This window comes from Harpegnathos saltator, unplaced genomic scaffold, assembly GCF_003227715.2.
Source record: "Harpegnathos saltator strain DR-91 unplaced genomic scaffold, Hsal_v8.6 scaffold111, whole genome shotgun sequence".
Taxonomy (NCBI): domain Eukaryota; kingdom Metazoa; phylum Arthropoda; class Insecta; order Hymenoptera; family Formicidae; genus Harpegnathos; species Harpegnathos saltator.
Window position 1 is genome coordinate 722667 of NW_020229886.1, and position 24235 is coordinate 746901.

Below are 24235 nucleotides of genomic sequence, written 5' to 3' on the forward strand. Positions count from 1 at the left end.
GCAACCTTACAGCCTTACTCTTACAGCTAATGTAGACGAGCCTTAATAGCACAAATATCCTAAGAATGTCCTAAGGACGTTTTGAGTATGTACATCCAACGTTCTTAGTACATCCAACGTTCTGAGTACATCCAACATTCTAAAAATATCCTCGAGACATTTCTGGGAGATTGTGTGCTGTCAGGGTACGAACTTATATATATGTAATATTTTAATAATATTAATTACTTACAAATGATAAGTAACCTCACTTTTTGCAGTCGATTGAAATCGAGAACGCGGTGTTTTATTTTTACACTGCTTTATTATACACTGAGGCATTGTTTTAATATTATAATTTAATATTGTCAACAATGTGTACAATTTAATAAATGTCAATTATTTTATATTTTTTTTTTATATAGGAGACTGTTTGAATCATGCAGGTAAGAATATATGGAGAGAGCGTAATAACAATATCAACCAATGAAAATGTGTTCCTATACAAGATGGCTGCGATTGAATCCCCCTTACGTCTTAGGAAGCAAGGAGTCTGTTCTTTATAGCTGCACTGCTGAACTAGTGCAATAAGTTAAAATGAGACAACTATATTTTTTCTCATTCTAACTTATTGCACTAGTTCAGCAGTGCAGCTATAAAAAACAGACCAAAGGTTTGTTATTACGCTCCCTTCATATTCTTACTTCCATGGTGTAACCGTTGTGTTTTCTGAACGCAGCCATTGACACATGACGCCATATTGAATTTTAGTACCACCGAAGAAATGTCCCATTTCAGAGAGCGCCACAAATGTTGGGCGCTAAATATACACGAGAGTTTAACGGCCCTGTTCCAGTCTTTTTTAGTCTTCTTTGTGGTATGTGTAACGTATAAATGTTTCTTCTTTGATTTGTAATCAGCAAGATGAAAGTATCGGAGTTTGCCACCAAAAAGAATACCGCTGTTAAGGTTAGTGTACTTATTTCTTCTGATACAAAGAATGTGTGCATACAATATTGTAACGTTTCTGTTTGATAAGCTATAATTGTCTAATCACTTGCGAATTTGAAAACTATGTATCCGCTTCTCTGTCGCGGCAGAGTCTGCGCAATAAATTTTTCCTACTCTCGATTTTGCCGTTCTTCTCACCGGTTTGTTATTGCAAGCAAAGATATTTTTATCATTTCTTTTAGTATAAATAAGATGTTTCAAGGTGATGTCATAGCAGGGATACTTGAAATATAAGTATTTTGATGTATTAAATTACTTCTTAAGGAAAATAGCGTAAAAATAAACCAATTTGATAAATAGAATTGGTAATGTCGCTCCTGTGTGCATAGGATAAATATTAGATATAGATATTAGATATGTATATTTGTTTTCTTTTATCAAAACAGGATAAAATCATCAGAGAATCGTTGCACATGTTGCAGCCATCAGCCATGGATAAAGAAAATCTGGTTGCTGCTGGTAGAATACTCAGATCTAATAAACAAACTAAGGAAGCAAAGACTGAAAAGTAAATTAATTGGAAAAGACTATAGGATTTTATTGTAATGAGTTGACTAAATATCATTGTGATATTTCAGTGTTACATCAGGCAAAACAAGATCTAGTCCTTCAATTAAATCTAAGAAGATTACATTTGAAGACAAAGCTGTACAGACTGCTCGAGGAGAAAAAATAAAAATTGAGGTTGAGGATTTAACATCTCTAGGTATAATTAACATATTTTTAGTTATTTATATTTTCTATATAAAACATTTTAAATTATTATGAAAATATTTACTTTTTACCTTTTGTTTATAGCTGGTCCCAGTGAGAACTATTGGGAAGTCTTGGCTGAAAGACGGCAAATAGCGCTTGATGATGCATTTGATGAAATTAAGACACTTAAAGATCGTATAGGGGAGAAACAAAATGAAATAAATAAGATAAAAGAACAAAACAAAAAATTAGAAGAAGAAAAAATTGTACGTGAGGAAATGTTAAAAGAATTAAGGACACTTATTGAAGTATTGCAGGTAATATTCAAATGTTGCATTAATATTTAATGCACAGTGTTTATTATTGTCTTATAATTAACTGTATATTCTATATTTTATTACAGGATATGATTCAAGATGACAGCAGTAGCATAAATCATTCATTGGATGACAGCATGCCATGATATGAATACAATATATAAAAAAGTAATATATACCCTCTTACATGATTAACATGTTAAACATTAGTATAGTTATGTATATATAATTTTAAATATGACACATTTAGTAAAACATCAAGCAAAACACTCAATTTTCTTTCTGGTGCATATATATATACATCATGTTACCATTATTTTCTTTTACTTGGATTGAATTTCTGTACACATGCATGATCACATTATAATCTATGTGATCAACCTAATTTTTAACAACACAAGTATAAAATATCAAGTAATACATAAACATATAGAGTGTCCCATAACTCAGTATGAGGAATTCGTGGAAAGGGGAAGGATAATGCACCGTTCGTGTCTTACCACTTCTACGTCTCCCCATGTGCAGCGCCGACAGTTGCTAAATCGACCGGGCCGCACTATAGCCTGAATGACTGCAACACTTCAGTCAATCATCTCTGAGTGCACTCATTTGTCAAATTTCTGTCATTAATGACTTGTACCTATTGCAAATGTCGCAAAACTGATATGGGACTTTTATGTTTATCTTAATTCAATCTATGTCTCCATAAATTCCTTGTATTGAGTTAAGAGACATCCTGTATATCAAATGTCTATAAGTAACTAGACAAGTAGCTCTTGTTTGAGTATAAACATTTAATATTTGGGTGTATCTTTTCCATAAAGGAGATTTTACCACGATAGAAAAATGGGTACATAGTCTTGAAGTTTATAAATGATTAGATAATTGAAGCTTATTAAACAGAAATGTTATAATATTGCATGCACATATTTCTTATATCTGAGGAAATCATATAGAATAGATTGCTAATTGCAGTGCTGGAGATAGAAAGATGAGTAAAGTGAGATGCAGACATGGGAACATGGGGACATCTATATCTTTTTCAAGCAAGAATATAATACATCATAATAGAACCCTAATCATAATGATATAGTGTTGTCAGAATTTTTTTTATGGTTATATTCCTGTTATATTCCTGCTTGGAAGAGAGATGGAAGAAATCCTCATATTGTTTGCATCTCATTTTACTTGCCTTTCTATCCCCACCATTCAGTAATCAGCAGTCCATTCTGTATGTTGATGGAAGAAATAAAGTGTATTAACTTTAGCAGCAGTGTTCTTTTTAGCAGCAGACTGCTACTTCCATCTTGCTGGCTATAAATAATCAAAGAAGAAGAAATATTCACGCGCTGCATACATTAAAGAGAAAGCTGGAAAAGGCTGAAAACGGCTTAAAACAAGAAAAATTTATTCAATATTGTTGCAGTTCTGGATGTTTTATAGTTTATGATATAGCTACGATGACATATATCAGCAATGTAGTGATATTGCATTGTTTTGATAGCTCGGTTACGTATCCTACTACACTGAGGAAGAAAATGATATATGAGTGTCTATTGTTTTTGGGAAAAGACTATTGGTTATCTTAATGTTTGTCTGAGCTTATTAGTTGACCGTCCCAGGTACATATTTCTTTATCTAGAGTTCCATAAACAAAGATCTAAGGAAAATATAAAATATCCTAATCGGAGTGACCCTCGAGTTTTCTAAGTATACACTTAGAATTTATCTATGGGTTTGACATGCCTGAAGTGAATAACGGTCATAAAGCAAACATTTGGTTGATTGAATGAATTATATAGTTACTGTGATGAGTTGTTAATTGATTCAATGATTGCGATTTGATTAGTAACGTTTTGCTTTAAAGCAAAAAGTATATGAAGTGCTTGTTAATGACCTTCAATTATTACAACAGAGAATAATACATGCGTGCAACGAAATTTCAGTTGCACAATGTCAGTCAGCCACTCGTTCTGTTATTGATAGGTGCAATGTTTGTCTTCGCGCTGGAGGTCAGCATTTTGAACAAAATATTTAATAATTACATTAAATTGATTACTGTAAAGCAATAAAGAGAAAAATCCAAATTATTTCGATATTATTCATTCCTATAGTTCAAAACTTCAAAAATCAATATCTCTTCAAGGAAGCATTTGCGAGCAAACTTCCAGATAAAATATTTGCTTGTTTTGAGGTCTTAAATTTATATTTTAAGTTTGACTATTTAACCCTGTATATAGGAGGAAGAAAATAAGAAAACAAGAAAACTACACAAAGTTTCAAAAATCCTATTTTTCAGCGTAACGGATTAGCCTGCATATTCCTGCGGCCATTATATATTCTTGGTCGCAACGGTTTTAGTATCTCTACTTGTAAATAATATCTGTGTGCTAAATGTTCATTTTTTTACAACACTTAACAATGCATTATATAACTTTGCATGCTGACTCGTAAAAATTTCATACAAAAACATTTTTTCGAAAGCAGATAGACATTAATTTTCTCGCAAGAAGCGAGAAGATAGCAAGGTGATGAGTCTCTTAAGGGCTTTACTGATAAGATTTAAATTATTAACATTAATAAAATGAATATTGATACACATTAAAATTTAATATTACATATTAACGTTTACAACACATATGCGTGTGTACATTCATAATTGAGTATAAAAATTATAAAAAATGGCCAGCCATTAACATTGTAATGTCATGGCTAGAAATTATCCACGCGGTCTCGAAATATTTTTTCTCGAAACGCGTAGCGCATTGCGTGAAAGAAGAGAAAAGGCGAGACAAGGATGTTCGTTTAGTGATAAGATCGCCGCTAACTTGTCTGGCTTAAGGCCTTTGCATGTAAAAATGCGTTAACCGTAACCATAATTTTAGTAGTTTCCAACACATACAATTAAATAAAGTAACGCATGTGAAATTCCGTAACCGTAACTTTAAGGCTCGTCTACAATAGCTGTAAGAGTAAGGCTGTAAGGCTGTAACGTAAGCTGTCAGCGAATGAAAATATTTCATTTCGTGCCTTGCAACCTTACAGCCTTACTTTTACAGCTAATGTAGACGAGCCTTAAGACGGAACTTTCACTTGCGTTACTCTATTTAATGTGTGTTAATATGTGTTGGAAACTAAAATTACGGTTACGGTTAACACTTTTTTACGTACAAAGGCCTTTACCGCCACGCATCTGCTCATCGGTAGTGAGATAAAGATAAAGCAATTGGTCATCTGTCCTTTTTTAATTTACTATCTTTGGACAGAAGTACAGTGAACAAGAACTGTATACACTTTGCCGTTGCCATCAGGATGGAAATAGTGTGCATGCATTTTCTCAGGAGGCGTGTCGGAAAAAGCGTTGAAAAGCGTCCCAGGGTAACCGGCCCAATGGCAGCTCTCAGGCTCCTCTCTGCGATTATTAGGGCCCTCATACATGAAATGACAAAGATGCATATGCATAACATAAGAGCTTATAGACCACAGCCGGTATTCATAGTCGGATCTTATATTTAAGATCGTCTTACGTTCATCTTCAGATGTTGTACAAATTATTTCATTGGCTACGGCATACCTGAAGGTGAACTTAAGACGGTTTTAAATATAAGACTCGACTATGAATATCGGCCTAAGTCGCTATATTGATTTACACAATAGCATTTAGATGCTATCTAAATATTCATTGGTCCATAAGCTCTTAAGTTTTGCGTATGCATCTATCATTTCATATATGAGAGCCTTTAACTAGAGATGTTTGCGCAATGACTACTAGATGGCACTATTTTATGTCTAAACTATTCTATCAAGAATTTGACTTTTAATTTCTCGATAGTACTCATTTAAACATGTATTATATATATATATTCTCTTTGAAAAGCGTATATTGAGGTACCCTCGAGTGACACCACGGAGCTTCAAACAGGGTCTTTTTAATGACTCCACGTGCTCTGAGGAAGGTCCCTGGACCCGTGGCAGAAAGTGCCGTAGCATAATGGCTACTAGCCTCGTACCGTTGTTCACGAATGAGAAAGGAAGCTTTTTTCAGAGCTGATCTTTCATGATGGCTGCGAGAGTGTTGGTCAAAGTAAAGCTATGTGTAGCGACGCTTTCCTTGCCTCCATTTGGAGACTAAGAGATTGCGTTGAACTGAACAGGGGCCTACCAGACGAGGAAACTTCTCTTTTGTCAATGATAGAAAAGTTACAATATTTATATTTCAACGAACTTCAAACTGCACGGTATCCAGTAAAAAAACATATCTTGGTAATTATGCATATTAACCATTTGCACTATAATTTAAATCGTAATAGCGCGTGCCAAAATCAGTGATAAAGTTGTATCTGTAAAGCCTATTCTATATTAATCGTAAGTCGTAAGTCGCAAGGTTGCGAGCAAATTGACCAATTACAGTCGATTATTTTTCAATCACTAAAAGAATAATCGACTGTGATTAGTCAATTTGATTGCAATCTTGCGACTTGCAACTAATGTAGAATGAACTTAATGTTCAGTCTACACAAATTGCAAGTCGCAAAACGCAAATCGCAGACGCAGAACATTGACCAAAACACAAAAATTGAACCACAAGTCTCACTTGTGTTTCCTATCCACACAGCACACTTTATCTCAGGGACGTCCGACAGACATCATTCTGGGATACTGCCATGGTGTAATCATGGTGTAAGAATATAAGGTGAACCATTCCCGTGGATGCATAGTAGCCACCAATCAGAAATTTGCCCCAAACTTTAAAACACCAATATGGCGATACATTGAAACAAGTGAGGTATTTTAGTTGAGTGTATTTTTTTCGGTGTTTTTTATTGTTTGCACGCAAGATCAGTGTATATATATAATTATAAGGTAAGTTGGATATTACCGAACTGAACAAATAAAGCATATGTTTAAAATAAAACAATTGTAAATGCTATGTCAACAGTACATTAATCTACTGCATATTTGGTTATGTTTACAGATACAATGCCATCGTGTTGTATAAAGAATTGCAAAAGTCGTACATTTTACACCGACAAAAAAAATATAACATTCTTTAGATTTCCAAAGGAAAAAGTGATATTAGAGAAATGGATAAATGCTTGTGGAAAGAGTGAAGACAACATAAAAATTAATTCTGGTGAGTTGATATCAGTGATACTTTCTATATAATATAACATAGCTAATTGATCTGTAAGGCAATATTCAATCAGTTTTTTGTCTCTTTTCTTTAACTGAACTGGCTGCACTAATGCATAAAATATACATACACATTGAAGCAAATAAAGTATACATACAAGATTTTTATATCTAAGTTTGCATAAATTTCTTGTACTAGTACAATTAATTCAGCTAACAAGAGAACAAACCACTTATGTTTGAGGATGTTTTAAATATAAGATCACAAACTATAAATATCAGTCATATTATATATGTCTTCTATTTAACAAATGTAATTGTATATCAATGATTTAGCAACTTTCATTAACTAGACACAAATTGTGATAGAGTAAGAAGATGCAGAGCAACCAATAACTGCAAATAAAATTTACTTTTTGTGATATGATTTTATCATAGGTATATTATAGGACTATATAGAGTATAATAAGAATATTGTATAATTGTAGGAAGGATATGCAATCTTCATTTTGAAGATGACTGTTTTGTAATGCGATAGACACAGCCAAAATCTACTAAAACATGTATGAAACAAATGAAACGACTCAAGGAGGGTTCTATTCCCACAAAAATGTTACTATTGGATAAAAGCAGGAAAAGAAGAAACAAAAAGGAACAATATCAGATAGTGATCATGTTTCTGTAATGACAGGAAAAATGTATGTATTTTGCCATTGTTAACAGTAATATGTACAGTCTTTCTTTATGTCATTGTGTTATATGCATTATATACCACTTTAAGTGTTATTTATAGTTTCTGAAATATTAAGATCAAATTATGAATATTGTTAAATGTAATACTTTTATTATTGTTAATTATTTAACAATGTAATTATTTGTCAGGTTAAACACCGAAACATCTAAACAGCAAATGGGCGAATTATCCACTTGTCTACAGATTGAACAATGTATCCAAGAAAATATATATAGTGAAGAAGATAATTTTGATAAACAGAACTCTCTTATATCATTGAACGACGTGCTAAGAGGAAATGAGTACGTATTTGTATTTTAAACTTACACAATAGAGTTAGTGCGTATGCTGAGTTTGGTTGTAATACTAAAGTATTATTTTGTAAGATAATGCGTGAAAATAATATATTTTTGTGTTTTATAGAAACCAAAGAAAAGTGGAAACTATGATGTATTTGAGATGTTATTGCAAAAGTTACGATGTTTTGAAAATGAAAATAAGAAACTTTTACAAGAGAACAAACAACTCAAGAAGAAAAATGAGCAATTAAACACACAAGTAGAACAACTGCAGACAAGTGTTATGCAAAATGCTTCTATGATACAGGTAATGGAAATAGATAAAAGGAAAGAAGCAAATAAAATAGTCATTAATACGTTGCGAAAGGTATTAACACTAGGACAGGTAAAAAGTATTATGTCACCGAATAATATTCGTAAAAAATGGTTATCCGAGGATATATCTGCAATTGCTCTAAGATCATTGAGTCCAAAAGCGTACAGATATCTAAGGAATATTAAAAAAATGCCATTGCCGTGTGAATCACCATTACAAAATTGGGTGGCATCGTTCAGTATTTCACCTGGCATTTTAAAAGACGTGTTAAGAATTATGCATGATAAAGGATACAATCTCTCTACAGTGGAAAAATTAACCATTTTGAGCTTCGACGAATTGTATGTATCTAATAAATTGGATTTAGAAAGAAAAGAACAAAAAGTGTATGGGCTTCACAAAACTTGTCAGTTTGTTATGGCTCGAGGATTATTTAACACTTGGAAACAACCCATTTATTACAATTTTGATGAATCTATGAAATGTCTCGCAACATTTTATTTACTTTAACGCAAGATCTGTATTTGGCTAATTATGTTGTAGCTATTGTATGTGATATGGGACCGACAAATTTAAAATTATGGAGAGAATTTAATATTGGAATCAATACTAATAATCATCCCAACGACATAAAATGAAAAGCAATATTTCGTTATACATCCCGTAGACAAGTCATCAAAAATATTCTTTTATGCTGACGCCCCTCATTTACTAAAATCAGCAAGGAACAACCTATTTGATTCTGGGTTTTGGTGGAAAGATAATCTCGTGGATGCAAGGTGTCTAGAAGAATTATTAAAACTTAATACAGGCGATTTAAAAATTGTCCATAAATTAAGTAGAACACACCTTGATGCTAAAGGGACACAATGTCAAAAAGTAAAATTAGCAGTTCAAGTATTCTCCAATACAAATGCATTGGCTATTCGATGGTGTAAAGCAAATGGTCTTTTGCATTCTGATAACTGGGAACAAACCGCTTATGTATTAAAATTATTTAACGACTGGTTCGATGTATTTAATAGCACATTACAATATGGTCATCACAGTGGCTTGCACGCTTATAATATAAATATTGAGGAACAAAATAAAATAATTAATGAAATGGATATATTTATAAAAGAAATGTGAGTTGGAAAAAAACGAGCTTTATTGCAATTCCAAAAAGGAATTGCAATATGCAATACATCCTTACGAGAAATGTTTATACATATTCAAAATAAGTATTCGTCCGAAGAGTTTGAAATAAAATATATATACTCACTAGACGATTAAACCAAGACGTTCTTGAAAATTTTTTCGCATATCAGATCCATGGGTGCAGCATACAATCATCCGACGCCAGTCGAAATACAACATCGTTTAAAGTGGTATATCTTTAGGAAGCATTCCGGACATGTCATTTCATCACAGGAAAATACGGAAAGGGATTCTAACTCTTCAATGCTCATTGATATGGAAGACATACATTCGTCGGATAATCATGATACAAATTCTCTATAGATTATGTTAGAAAATGAAAGTATGATGGAAAATTATATATTAATAGGTTCAACATTAACACACAAAATATGAACACTAATGAACAAAGAGAAGAAAGAGAAGAAAATTCTATGGAAACAGAAAGTGGAGAAGGTATGAAATATTGAACGGTTTCCGTAATTATAATTATTATGTGTACAACTTTATTTTTAATCATGATACCGTTAATATTCTTGAGAAATATTATTTCTTTACTATTTATTGCAGCAACATAGCAGTCCCAGATAGCACAAAATCTTCAGAGAATATTCTTAGAATGTTCTTAGGATGTATGAATGTGCTTATAACGTTCTTAGAACGTCCTTTGAAGATTTGTGCTGTCTGGGGTACAATATATAATATGATCAACATAGAAATATTTTAATTTTTCATGTTTCTAGTGTGTAATTTAAGTACGTATGAACCTAACAAGGATGAAGCTAATTTATTGTATGACCTCGAACGAATAGATGCTGAAGACATGATTGAACGAAATGCCCTATTATATATTGCCGGCTATGTTGCACATAGATATAGAACTAAATTTACAGAGTTAGGGTGTTCTACAAAAACTCTTCCAAATGCACAATCTAATTTTTGGGTTTCCTTTATATCCAGGGGAAATTGTATTTATCCTTCAGAAGATTTTCAAGAAGCCTCTAATATTATGGAACGAGAATTTAAATTATTTCATAGCGATACTTTTAATAAAGAAGCATTTATTTTTAACAGATTAACGGACATTATATGTAACAAAACCAATAACAATTTTGCAAGAGAAGTTGTTGCTTGTTTAGTGCATACTAGGACATATATTCGTTTACGCAAAATAAATAAAGAAATTACAAACAAAAATATTCTAAGAAAAAATAGAAAATTATATGAAATATGTAATAAACAATAAATAAATGACATATTTATTAATAAAAAAAACTCGATATATATTGTAATTTTGTAACGTCTTTATACACCTTACTCTTATCTTTCCCTACGTAACTTCTCTTATGGTATTCCAATTATTACTAACAGCTACAATTTTTATATAATATGTAAAAATGCTTCTTCCTATAACATAGAATATAATATAGTACATTTATCTTATATGTTTAAAATATATTTTGCATTTTACAACATAGCGTAATATCTATTACTCAATATAGATAATCACTTATCATTATTTTATACTTATATTACAAGTTTCCATTAGTTATTACGTTTTTATATATTAATTTTATTACATATGTATATATAATTACATACATATATATAATTTTATATATTTCCATTTATCTATAATACTATTCAATATACATTTTCATTAAAACTGTGTTTAAATTCAGCGCTACTTTTGGGGCAAATTTCTGATTGGTTCTTGCTACATTCAACCGCCATTATGCGCAATGGTTCACCTTATATTCTTAGGGCAAGAGCACAGGCTTTTGCATAACGCATAAGAGAATCAATCAATTAGTTTTCTTCATTTCCCTCCTCAGGACAGAAATGAAGAACTCTGATTGGTTGATTCTCTTATGCGTTGTATATTATGCGTTATGCAGAAGTCTGTGCTCTGGCCCTTACACCATGGGTGTAATAAGAAAGGTGGACCATTACGCATAATGGCGGTTGATACTATGGAACAGCCAATCAAATTTTGCCTACAAATGTTGCGCGAGATTCAAACGCAGTACTTGTAAGACCGAACTATGGATATTCTGTTCTGAAACACGTAATATCGTAATGATAGCAAATAAAAATAAATAATATAAAAATATATATGAAGATTAATATAATAAAAATAATTATAAAATACAATAAATGCAAATTGTACATAACATGTATTATTTTATTTGTGTAAATACATTTTCTTTGTTGTCTAATTTATTAATTTTGTTCGCTTTTTCTTTAATGTGTTATTTAGAACAATATTTCTATTTATTTCTCGTAAACGTATGTATGTTCTAATACGCACCGGACACGCAACCACTTCTTTAGGAATAGAATAATTACTTTTTAAACAAACAATGTTTGTTAATGTATTACAAATTTTGTTTTGTGTAGAAAAGGAAGTATCATGAAATTTTATAAATTTTGCGTTTATAATTTTAGATATTACCATATGTTTCTTCGCATTTACAATACACATGCAATACGTATACTCTTTGGAAATATGCGCCTTAATTCAATTCATTGATATCAAAATGGCGGCTTCCGACTTATCTGCCACAATCTCCCTTAACCCTCTCTAAAGCCAGCAGCATACGGTGCTTGTTTTCGTGCTGGATTGCTTGCTGGATGAAAATACTGCGTTCTGATTGGTACATTTCCGAAGATGGATGAAAATGTACCAATCAGACCGCAGTATTTTCATCCAACAAGCAATCCAGCACAAAAACAAGCACCGTGTGCCGCTGGCTTAAGGCCTGACTACGGGTATTAGGTCCCATAGTAACCGGCCCAATGGTCGTTCTCAAGCTCCTCTTTGGTATCAGGTTGCACTATAGATGGCGCTAAAAACTATCACTAATTTTCAGAGAAGGAAATTTGTGCATCCTAATCCTTTAGGTTGACTGCTTCGTCTTTCTCATTTTTCATATCTTTCTCACTCATATGCTTCGTCCGATTATCTTTCCCGTTCATGCCGTTCATGCATTCAACATGTTGATGTAATCGTTTATGTATACGCCGTTGAGTCCGATTCGGTTAGATTTGCCTATGCACAATTGATACGAGTGATCGTTCATTACCATCTACGCGTAGTGCTAATTTTGAAAGGCAGGAATTAATAAAGTCAAAAGCAATATGGTAAGTCGTACATATTGTAAATATGGTATGTCGCAAATCGTGGAATATGGAAGTCATGGGTGATTGTTGTCGCTTGCAGATGCAATTCATGTTACTGTTCAGCCGTCAAGGCAAGCTTCGGTTACAAAAATGGTATGTCGCTCATCCGGATAAATTGAAAAAGAAAATCACACGTGAATTGATAACTACGATACTCGCACGTAAGCCAAAGATGTCGAGTTTCTTAGAATGGAAGGATGTCAAAGTCGTTTACAAGAGGTACATCATTAGATCTATTTTTTTCTTAGCCAAAGTAGTTAATACATTTTGTAGTTACAGTGCAAAAAGTATATAATCCTACAAAAAGAAGTTAAAAAGAAATAGGACAAGATTCCAGAGTGAATATTAGTTCAGTTAAAAACAATAAGTCTATTGAAACACGCAGTATACCTTAATTTCTAACTTCTCTTATTATATAATATGGCTGTAAAAAGTTTTCGTTAGTTTGTTTATAAAATTCTATGTTTATGCTTACAGATATGCAAGTTTATATTTTTGTTGTGCAATTGAACAAAATGACAATGAATTACTCACTTTGGAAATTATACATCGATATGTTGAATTATTGGATAAGTATTTCGGCAGTGTAAGTATAATTTAAATTTGTAAGTTGAGGAATGCAGTCTTGCTTTTCAACTGATTGCAATAATGATAATGTTAGGTATGCGAATTGGATATAATTTTCAACTTTGAGAAGGCATACTTTATCTTGGATGAATTACTTGTTGGTGGTGAGATTCAAGAAACTAGCAAAAAAAATGTTTTGAAAGCCATTGCTGCTCAGGATTTGTTACAGGAGGTTAGTTACGGGGATGTACCCCTTGAATTGTAACATGTTTTGCCTTACTAGCATAGTATTTGGACAGATGTCTTTTTAGATTCTTTTTACAGCCAGATTTTTAGATCGTTTTATTTCTCTACTAACTGCATTTAATGCATTAAGGACTCTTTTAGTAAACTGATATACAGATAGTACAAATGAAAACTTATGCCCTTAAAATTGTATAATATTTAATTGATATTTACCAATATAGTAAAACGACCTATAATCTATTGCTAATTCTTGATATCCATGCATTGTTTTCATGAAACAATCATGATACTGCAAGATTCAAGCAAATATAAATCTATTTGAACTAGGTGAGAGATTGATGGTTGAGTTTTCTTATACATTTCTTATACATATATTTTTAATTTTCTGCAACAATAGCTAAATATATTTTGTTATTTTTATGGAAATAAACAGGTAAGATATCAGAAACCTAACCAGTATTGAAACAATTCCTTTTGATGTACAGTTAAAAGATATAAAAACTTTTATTGATATTTATTTATTTAACACCTAGTAATGATAGATTTGTAAAGAAATATAAATATTTATGTGATATGCATGAAAACAATTATAGATATTAATAATTGCTTGTATAAAACAATGTAAGTTCCCTACTTGCTTTCATGTTGCCTCTCTTGCATAATAATCATAATTATGTACATAAGATGTATCCATCTATAATTATTCTATCTGTAGCTACATCAGCTTCTGTTGAGAAATTTTGTATTTTACTGATTTGATATTGCACGGTATGATGGACAATATTTTATGTTCACTTTGTATATATATATACACACACACACATATATATATATATATATGTTGTATGTGTGTGTGTATATGTGTACACACATATAGAAAATTTTGCCTGTATATAAAATATTGATTGCTGAACATTATATTCACAAATAATTACATGTGCTATTTTACGTATGACAATACGTAACTTTATTAATTAATTATTAAACGTTATTATTTAATAGAAAATTGATATTCTTTTATATTTTATCTCTTATTATCCTTCATTTCAGTTATCTTACAAAGATTACTATAGATATAGGGGCATTATTTTCGAAATTAGTAACTTACATCGTATTTTTTTCTATTTTCTCTTATTCTGTTGAGTACTTTTCTCTGAAACTTAACATGCAATTATCCTATATCTATTTTTTGTTAAGCATGACTATACAACATACTATCTGTAACGTAACATCAATGTTCACAATGGAAGATTGTAATAAGTTTAAATGTTAAATGTTGAATGTTTCTATAGACAATCGTGCGTGCATATACGCTTCTCATTTAATCCTTAAGCAAGCTTGTATAATATGTTTCACTGTTAACGTCTCTATTTCTCGCAACACTAAATATTTATGCAACAGCACCTGTAAATTGTTTGATAATAATATTGTAGCGTGACTTATATGACGAAATAAATAGCAATTTTCGAGGTTTTTGCACATTGATAAACATTTTGATAAATATCCAAATTGTGGTAATCCTATATCAATTTTCGAGCTTTCATATGTAACTATGCAGGTATATACATACTAGTCGTAATTTAAATATGAAAAAATATGCATGTCTTTATTATTTGTTGAAAGGCGTCCTCGCAAACAATATGCGTGAATTCAAAGTATTTTATATAATATACATAAAATATATAATTTGCGATTATTTTTGTTTGCTTGATAAAGTGATGTTACTGAATCTTGATTCTGTAAATATTCAAGGTGTCCGACACAACGCGCATGTCCACTCGTGTGCAGGTAGAACTCATCACATTGAATGGTAAAGTTCTGTATCATTTTACAAATAAACGCGATAAATAGTGAGATAATAATTAAAAAAAAATAGCGAATCAATGTGCGTCATATAGACGCGAGCAAAAGATTGTTGAGAAATTCAGATATTTCAAATAAAACTTTGTCAAAATAAAATAATTCATCTTATCATATGACATGCATAATTCGCTAATTTTTTTAAATATTTCCCTAATTATGGTTGCTCCGTAAAATAATACAGAACGTTCCATATGATAAGTTCTATAGATAAGCAAACATACTCAGATTCTTTGTATAATATAAGAGATGCTTTTCTTTATACATTTGCTCAGATAATAATTGATTTAAAACTTCTCTTGCATATAGATTTTATATAAAATAAACTATTGCGGAGTGTTATAGATAGAGCAAAATTTATTTGTTAATTCTGAATTGGTACAACAGTTAATCATGGCTGAAATTTTGCAATAATCAAAATGAACGTATTCGAAATTTATAAATAGATTATAGTATTAGAGAGAATAAGTGTGAGAAGAAATATATCTTGTATAGTTTATCTAACGTTTGAAGTTTCTCAAGCGTAAGCATTGTATACTGTATATTAATAAGGATGTGTTGTTTTCAAGATTACCTATAATATGCCATTTAAATAATTTAATAGTAGTACGGGGAAAGTATATATATACACATATATACATCTTACTTATTCTAGTCTACTGATAGCTTTTTCCCGAACTGGTGTTTTGTTAATATCTGAAGATTTTGCTAAGCATTGCTAGATTTGTTTTGTTCTTATATTTAAATGGATAAAATGTAGCAAAAAATATTGTGCTGTTAACAATTTTTATTGCACCTAGATTATCTCAGATTGGGAAATATTTAGCTAAATGGAAGATATTAAATAAGAAGAATACTCTACATTTATATTAATATTTATCGACGGTATATGAAAATATTTGGAAAGTTTAGTACAATCTCATAGCACACACATAACTATTTCTGATATTTTTTTTTTTCAACATCATTAACGTAGGAAATAATAGTGTCCAGTATGACGATCATAATATTGCGCATAATAGTTGATTTTATTTTGCATATTTCGAATACCTTAACTACGTTCCTCTCCATTATCCATCCATTTATACAGTTAGAATTCGAAGCAAACTATGTGCATGCGATATTGACAAAATGACAAGACATTCTAAAAGCGAATGGAAAATGTTACTAATAATTAGATCGCGGATTTGCTCAACCGATACGTTCGGGTGTCAGTAATCGCAATACGCGATAAACGTGAAAAGAAGGAAAAGGTACTTGTACTTTTATTCATATTATTTTGATTATTCTTGCCATACTAATACATTTATGAACGACAATAATGTTCCCAAAGAAAATCCAATTACAGCATTGATATAAATAGCTTTCTTTTGTTTTCTTCAATTTTCAAGACGTCTGATTTTAAATCGCAATGCCTTGTATATATTCCCCCCAGGGGCTCGATTACTGATGGCGTGCGAGTGAGATGCATATGCGAAAATGTACAGATCACGTTACATATAATATAGATTTTCGCATGCGTATCTCATTCGCACGCCGTCAGGAATCGAGCCCCAGCTGCCATTTTCACCTGGACCTTCTCATTCAAATTATCAGTGTAATAACAGATAATGAATAATAAAGACCTGTACGGTGGAGACAACCAAAGCACCAAATAGTGAATAAACACGAATGTGTAAAAGAGAAAGATTAATATAACGGCTCTCATTACAAATTCAGCAACTTAGGTACGCTAATCCGCGATCTGCTGTTAATTGCCATATGACTGTATGTCCGTCGAATTTGTACAAAAGAAGCATGGCACCAATGCAATGACTTATGCACTTGTACTTTCTCTAATAATAATAATAAGAATGGTATTAACATATATATATATATTGCCATATTAATAGTTTAAATTTAGTATCCAGGTCTCTATAGATTAATCGATTATTCCTTAGATTATAATCATGTGGTTGTGTGCTCCGCCACTAAACTAGAATAAATGAGAAGTGTATTATTATGTTTATAAGTAGAGAGTGTGTTGATATGTATATGTATATATCTCCAGAATTTAATAAATATTTTTCAACAATTGTATTTATTTTGTAACATTTGTGTTTCATGTTTCTGTTTTCCGGATATGTGACGATTCTATTATTCTCCATAACGATATCGAGTTCCATAAAAATTTCTCGTAGTTTTATAGTATGATATCAGCAGGGCTTAGAAGTTAGTGCATCTCTTATGATTGGCCTTTGTAAGACCATCCAGCCATATGTGCTGAACGAAATACATTCGACTATTCTGTCATGACTAATAACATACATATTATTTATTATAATAAAATGTAGATATATCGTGTTATTTATTATAATAAAATGTAGCGAGTCTGGGTGAGATGGTAACTTCTGAGTCTTTGTGTTATTAGCTTTTTTATACAATCTGTGCACGTATGTGTACGCGTGAATGTGTGTGTGATGTGTGTGTGTGTAAGAGAGGCATTTCAGACGTGAAAAATGTTCATTTTGGGAATATCGATTGTAGAAGCAAATTTTGAAAACCATTTGATATATCAAGTGCTTAGATAAATATTGAAGTTTTAAAATTAATGATCGGTTGAGGTTTACATACTTTGTTTTCTTAAGTTTAAGGTCTGGAGATACCTCTCTATTACGTTGCAAATGCCTCGTCCTGTGTGTGTATTTGATGAAATATGTAGATTCTATATTTTATTAAAAATCTGCAATCGATTATATTTATATATATCTTGAGAAATTTACTTTCTTTGCATAATTTTTTGAAGAAACTGAAACGAAATATCATGAATTACAAAGATGAAACACGTAAATGCTATAATGTCGTAACAGATTATATGCTAAATATTACTTTTATTATGACAATAACAATGCTCTCCGTAACTTTAGAGAGACTTTGTGATCATATTTTAATACGTATCATATTTTAATAATAAGTTTTGAGAAAATACTGTTGGAATCTATTGTGCTAATGTGTGTGAAGAGTTGATATGTTGTTTGTTTGACATTTGAAATGTTTATAACACTACAACGTACTATGTATATTAAATCCACGGTAGATACGGATACGGAAATAGAAGTTTAGCGAAGACTAGTTAGATTTTCTTTGTTTGTTGTGTAAGGATGAAGCTGTGGAAGGTGCTCTGCGGGAGATAGGGCTTTTATAGGTACTTCGTACTTTGCATGAGCTTCACGGACAAAATATCGACCCATACGATCGGCTGAAAAACCAGAAAAGGCTTTCCCACTGCATGATGCCAAAACAAAAAGTTACGGCTCCACTGTGTTATATAAATTTTCAAGTCAACTCTACTAATCGTACACAGAACGTTCCAGGCATCATGCATTTTTTCTTTCGACTAAAAGTCTCCTGACAAATTCGATAATTTACCATGATGAAAATTCACAGATGACTAGATAAGCTTCTTACAAAAGGAGAAAATGAATAAAAAAAGGAAGAACGAAAAAACACGATGCCTAAAACATTCTATGTATAACAACATATTTTTATATCAAGAGGATAATCTTCTATGTATCGAACAAAATGTTATGTTACTAACCAAAGGCTGAAATCTTAATTATAACGTACGTACTACTATGGAAACGACGTTATGCGCCATACATTAATCTTCAACTTTGGCAATAAAACTGTCTGTATCAATAAGTTATTTTTATGAGAAGATTGTATATGTGCTGTATTTTGAAGAGCGTCAGTATTAATGCGACTACATATAATAGAAGATATATACACACGTGTGTGTGCACACACGCATATATATATATATATATATACACACATCTATCTCTATTTACTTAAAAACATTACTTTAATTAGCAATTCAAAAATTTACCTTTATACACATTACACACACACACACACACACACACACATACACACGCACGCGTATACATATATGTATATGTTATACATAAGTAGCAATGTCAATTTTTAATGTCATATATCGATATGCTAAGTGTACTAGTAATAAATATATAGAATATAATCTTTAGTGTACTTGAAAATGAACGCGCACATAATACACCTTTTTCTGTCATCAGCCTACTAATCAAATTCAAACACAAATCCCAGGTAAAAGTAGCACTCCAGTGCATCTCAAATTTGTTAAAAGTTGATTGTTTACTGGGTTATTTAATGGTAACCGTGCGAAATCCATAAAAATCTATAAGCTTTCGTTAGCTCTGTAAGCTAGATATTTTCTTTATATATATGCGTCCTGAATTTCTCTACGAATTGCATTCATTTCCCCCATCACATCACGAGGATACTCCACAATCATGTTGCATGTAAAAATAAGCAATTTTTGCTGTCGCTTGAGATTTAAGTCAAAACAATCAAAATAAATATGCGCTTGTTCTATTACCCATACACAAGTATAAAGGTACTTGCTTATATGAAAAGGGTTCAGTTCACCATTTGAAGCTGCTTCAAGAAGAGAATTTATTATAAAGTAGGTACGTGTATATATACGTTTATATATATGTGTATATATATATATATATAATATTTTAATTTTTCTTTTTTGTAAAACAACTTTTATAAAGTGCAGCGTCAAAGTAATTGATCCCTGTTCATATTATTGTAAGATGCTTTGGGTGTAACGCCGATAAACTTGTTCTTCTTCGTGTTTGTTGCAGGAAGAAACTCCTCAGGGATTTTTCGAAGATCACGGACTGGGATAATATTTTTTAAGACGTATATAATTAATCGTAAGTGTACATTCCTGCACTTTTATTCTACTGCTCTACGTTGACGCAACTTGTCTTGTTGTTTTGACTCGAAGAACAAGATAAATATATGTATGTACGTTTTCGATGCAGGTATATTCGCATTTGTCAAATTTATATTATCTTTATATATTATTATTATACAGTCCAGAATTTATATTATCTTTATATATTATATTATTATATAGTCCAGAAACACAGACACATATATAAATCATTCCATATTTTTTGAGGCTACATATCTCTTTGACTTTGATACATTTCATGTGTTTTTTTACATATTACTCCTATTAGCCACTTTATTAGCCATTTATTGATTTGCATCAATAAATGATAGAATGACACAACTAAGCATGTTCTAATGTAGCAAATAAGCAAATTTGTTATCCAACTATTTTCTATTTTCGTGTCTCTCAAAAAAAGAACAAAAAAAAAGAAAACACCTGTCTTAAGTAGCAAAATATACAATTTGAGAATTTGTTTTTTATTGAGTAAGAGAAGAAAATGTAAGAACAAAATATTTTAGAATTATCAACGCGATAATGTAAAAATTCTATGCTTTTTTGACATATCATATAAAATAGATAAGTAAGTTTTCGTTTAAGGCTCTTATATATCTCTTATGCTTCTCTTGATTTTACCAACGTTGTTTTTACGAAAGAAAGTAATAGCGGAAATTTTGTACTTATATAATAATATGAGACGTTATAGTTAGGTGAAGTGAAGTTACATATAAGCTATTCGAATCAGGTTTAAAACTTTGTTTATACACAATCACTTGTTACGCGAGATGTGATGTATTGTTAATTAAATATCATATATTCTGTATTACATAATATATCATTAATGAAATTCCGGGTATTTCTCTGAACCTACATATGTAGATACGCTACAATGCTGTAATAGTGTGTTCTACAATAAGATAAATGTCGTCCCATTTTTAATTAATGTTAAAGAGCAAAGTGGGATATAATCTGTAGTACTATCTATACCAACGGAGGCAAGCTCTGTTGGAATGTATTGAGAGATATACGGACTGCGTACTGGAGAAAGATGGGAATCAATAGCTGACATTTAACGGTATATTCGAGGCAATTTATTAGTAAATATCAAAGTACGTAACGTTCTTATTATTGTCGATAATGTTATTATTGCATACGCGATGTTTTGTACTTTCTGTATGTTATTTACGAAATATTTTATCATTTTGGTATTTACATTCTCTCTATCTCTTCATTATGTATGATTATATCTTTATTATACCTTGCATATGCACGCGCCCACACAAGTTATACGAAGCTCGTTAAATTCATTTTCCTGGCAATAATTTGTTGAAAAGTCAAGTACAATAATGCGTATTCCCATTGTAGAATCATATCGTATTTTTGTGAAGCTTGAAACGTGCATACATGTGGCGTAGCGGAGGGACAAAGGTTATCAATTTTCCAATATCCAATTGTTGAAATCGAGATATTTTTTAACGTAAATCGTTGTCGTTGAATTGTGCGATTGAAATATATACAATTTGTATTGGAAATCTCAATTTCTACGCTCACAAGATACTCGCCGTATCAAAGATCAGACAATAAGTTAAGTATGTACTAAAATAATCGCTTGTAGCATTTACATGTGTCACGACACGCGCGTAACATATATTATACTAACATATAACATACACATATCCGATTTTCAATCTTATGTGTTTACGAACAGTATTTCTGTCTCGCTATCATGTAGATTGAAAATTGACAAAAACTCGAGGAGGGAGATGTTATAGTATTAAACAATATAAAAAAAAAGCTTTACAGTATATCCCTCTGTCTTTTTATATAACTTTATTAAAATTTGTTAGACACACACACACACACACACATATACACACACACACACACACACACATACACACATGTGAATATCGATATTTGAATAATATTAGACTACGTTAACGTACTTAAGATCGTTTTACGTTTCAAGGCTCCTTATCTTATTTTTCGCGTTTTCTCCTTTTCTTCTTACAACCAGCAACACTTAACATCACAACCTACATTTAACACATTTTGTACTCTATTAAAATTACGTAAGCGAAATGTTATACTTATTTGCATTAAGCTTACGGATCAACGTTTAGCATTAGTATATATATATATATTTTTTTTTTCCCGGAAATGAATCAAAAGTAGTTGTTAAGTTATCTTCACTTTGCTATTCCCGCCGTATTGGTATTCGACAAAAGGATAGAACAGACCATAAGACTATAAATAAGACGTTAAGAACATGAAATATGTATTATATATTAAGACCAAATGTTGCATTGACAAAAGACGATGCTTTGTGCTCCGTCCAAGATGAATAAAATGTATTAAAGGAAAAAAAAACATCTCGCATGTAATTATGTTTTTCATGTTTGTGCACCTTGTGATGTGTGTTTGACCTATCTTCAGTGCATCTTTGATTGCGAGGCGACTCCTGGAACTTCGATTAATGTAATCGATAATTAACTTTGATGAAATGCCAACAGTAATTTTTAATCACCTTTCGTCTAATAATAATCAAAAGAAATAATTCCACGCGTATTAATAAAATGGAGCATAGTTGTGATTAAGGTGAGTAGATGGTAGATATGAAAATTAGAAAATCCAAGTGGACTTTAAAAAGAAGTGGAAATGCAGTTTGTAAAAATATATTTTTTGAAAAATAATAATAAGCTAGACATTTTTAGTGTTAGCTACGTCTTGTAACTCTAGTTACAATACTCGACTGAGCAATTTTAAATATAGTTTGCAAAAAGGGAAAACGAGAATTTCTTGTTCGTTCCAAACCAAGAAGAAATCGTTTTCGACGTCCCACATTAATTCTGTCAACTGAGTCAATCATCGATTAGCTTGATCAAGGTTTAGAGCAAGCCGTCCTGCATATTGAATTCAAAACCTAACAGAGGCGATATTGATTACGGTCAGCCTGCACATTCTACATCATCACCGCTCACGATGATCGCTGTATACGTATGAACACACATACACACACATACACACGCACGCACACACACACACACACACACAATTAGGGTAAGTCCGGGATAGATGAACGTAATTTTTTTAATTGGAAATAACTCATCCGTATTAATGCAATAAATGCTCAACAACATATTAATACATTTAGTAGAGATTAATGTTGAAGGTACAGCAGAATTTTTGTAAAAAAAAATTCATGAGACGCCAAAAATAACGAAATATTAAAAATATTCTGTGAGAGATAGATGATCAAGTTTCCAGGTTAGATGGTCATATGTCAAGGGATAGTTGGACATACGTCATCTCGATAATGAATTTTTAGGTTAAATACAATGTTTTTTAGTCGTTTAAACCTAAGTCTAATGTTATAACTCAAAATAAACCGTATTCGCAAGGTATTATTCCAACGTGTAAAACATTTAATAGGAGGTTAATAGAAACATAAAACATTTATTTACTCATAATAACAGTGTTTCTGTGTATGAAGAAGAAACACACCTATCCATGGTACACTCAGAGGCAGGTATGGTGTCCCTCGGCGATGTCGTATACGCCTGTAAAACAATCGAAAGCCATGACAGGCATATACGCATATGCATATGGGCGTACTGTACAGCGCGAGAGAAGCGAAGAGGGAGAAGTGGTGGGAGACGTTCCGATGTTGCACCCTTATCGCACGTCGCACGAACGAGAGAGAAAGCATTACCAGACATGGTACGGTTAATGGTGTCCCCAATAACTGTCTCACTCTCTCTACGCTTGAATGCAGGCAATATGAGTGAGACAGCTATAGAGACACCGCGCTGTCTCTATAGGTGTCTCGCTCGCTCTAATAGCCATATATCGCGCTTTCCTCTTTTCTTAGCAGAAATGCCGATCAAGGAGGCAATCCTGTCTATAGGCCAGAAAAATAAGCTATTTTCGCGAATTTTTTTTTTCGAA

General features: G+C 31.7%; 3 protein-coding genes across 8 annotated transcripts; all 3 read left to right on the top strand.

The window, feature by feature from the left end:
* The first annotated feature begins 103 nt into the window (after nucleotides 1-103).
* LOC105181607 (geminin) lies at nucleotides 104-4082 on the top strand. 5 transcript variants are annotated; one of them, XM_011138487.3, is made up of 6 exons: nucleotides 104-185; nucleotides 778-948; nucleotides 1377-1498; nucleotides 1569-1696; nucleotides 1789-2003; nucleotides 2090-2258. In XM_011138487.3, the coding sequence occupies exons 2-6, from the start codon at nucleotides 904-906 to the stop codon at nucleotides 2147-2149; spliced, it is 570 nt and encodes a 189-aa protein (XP_011136789.1). In that variant the 5' UTR covers nucleotides 104-185; nucleotides 778-903; the 3' UTR covers nucleotides 2150-2258. The 5 variants fall into 5 exon arrangements, with proteins under 5 accessions (XP_011136789.1, XP_025156852.1, XP_011136787.1 ...); XM_025301067.1 differs by having other exon boundaries at nucleotides 118-185; nucleotides 900-948; nucleotides 2090-2277; XM_011138485.3 differs by lacking the exon at nucleotides 104-185 and adding an exon at nucleotides 3290-4082 and having other exon boundaries at nucleotides 900-948; nucleotides 2090-2171.
* A 1801-nt stretch (nucleotides 4083-5883) lies between these two features.
* LOC109503694 (uncharacterized) lies at nucleotides 5884-9586 on the top strand. Its single transcript, XM_025300917.1, has 7 exons — nucleotides 5884-6266; nucleotides 6619-6789; nucleotides 6979-7137; nucleotides 7490-7506; nucleotides 7675-7818; nucleotides 8074-8181; nucleotides 8293-9586. Exons 3-7 carry the CDS (start codon nucleotides 6984-6986, stop codon nucleotides 8992-8994), a joined length of 1125 nt encoding a protein of 374 aa, XP_025156702.1. The 5' UTR covers nucleotides 5884-6266; nucleotides 6619-6789; nucleotides 6979-6983; the 3' UTR covers nucleotides 8995-9586.
* A 2834-nt stretch (nucleotides 9587-12420) lies between these two features.
* Nucleotides 12421-22683, top strand: AP-1sigma (AP-1 complex subunit sigma-2). Of its 2 annotated transcripts, none has more exons than XM_011138491.3 (5): nucleotides 12421-12807; nucleotides 12887-13065; nucleotides 13324-13432; nucleotides 13508-13645; nucleotides 18659-19538. In XM_011138491.3, the coding sequence occupies exons 1-5, from the start codon at nucleotides 12805-12807 to the stop codon at nucleotides 18701-18703; spliced, it is 474 nt and encodes a 157-aa protein (XP_011136793.1). In that variant the 5' UTR covers nucleotides 12421-12804; the 3' UTR covers nucleotides 18704-19538. The 2 variants fall into 2 exon arrangements, with proteins under 2 accessions (XP_011136793.1, XP_011136792.1); XM_011138490.3 differs by lacking the exon at nucleotides 18659-19538 and adding an exon at nucleotides 20193-22683 and having other exon boundaries at nucleotides 12423-12807.
* Nucleotides 22684-24235: the final 1552 nt, after the last annotated feature.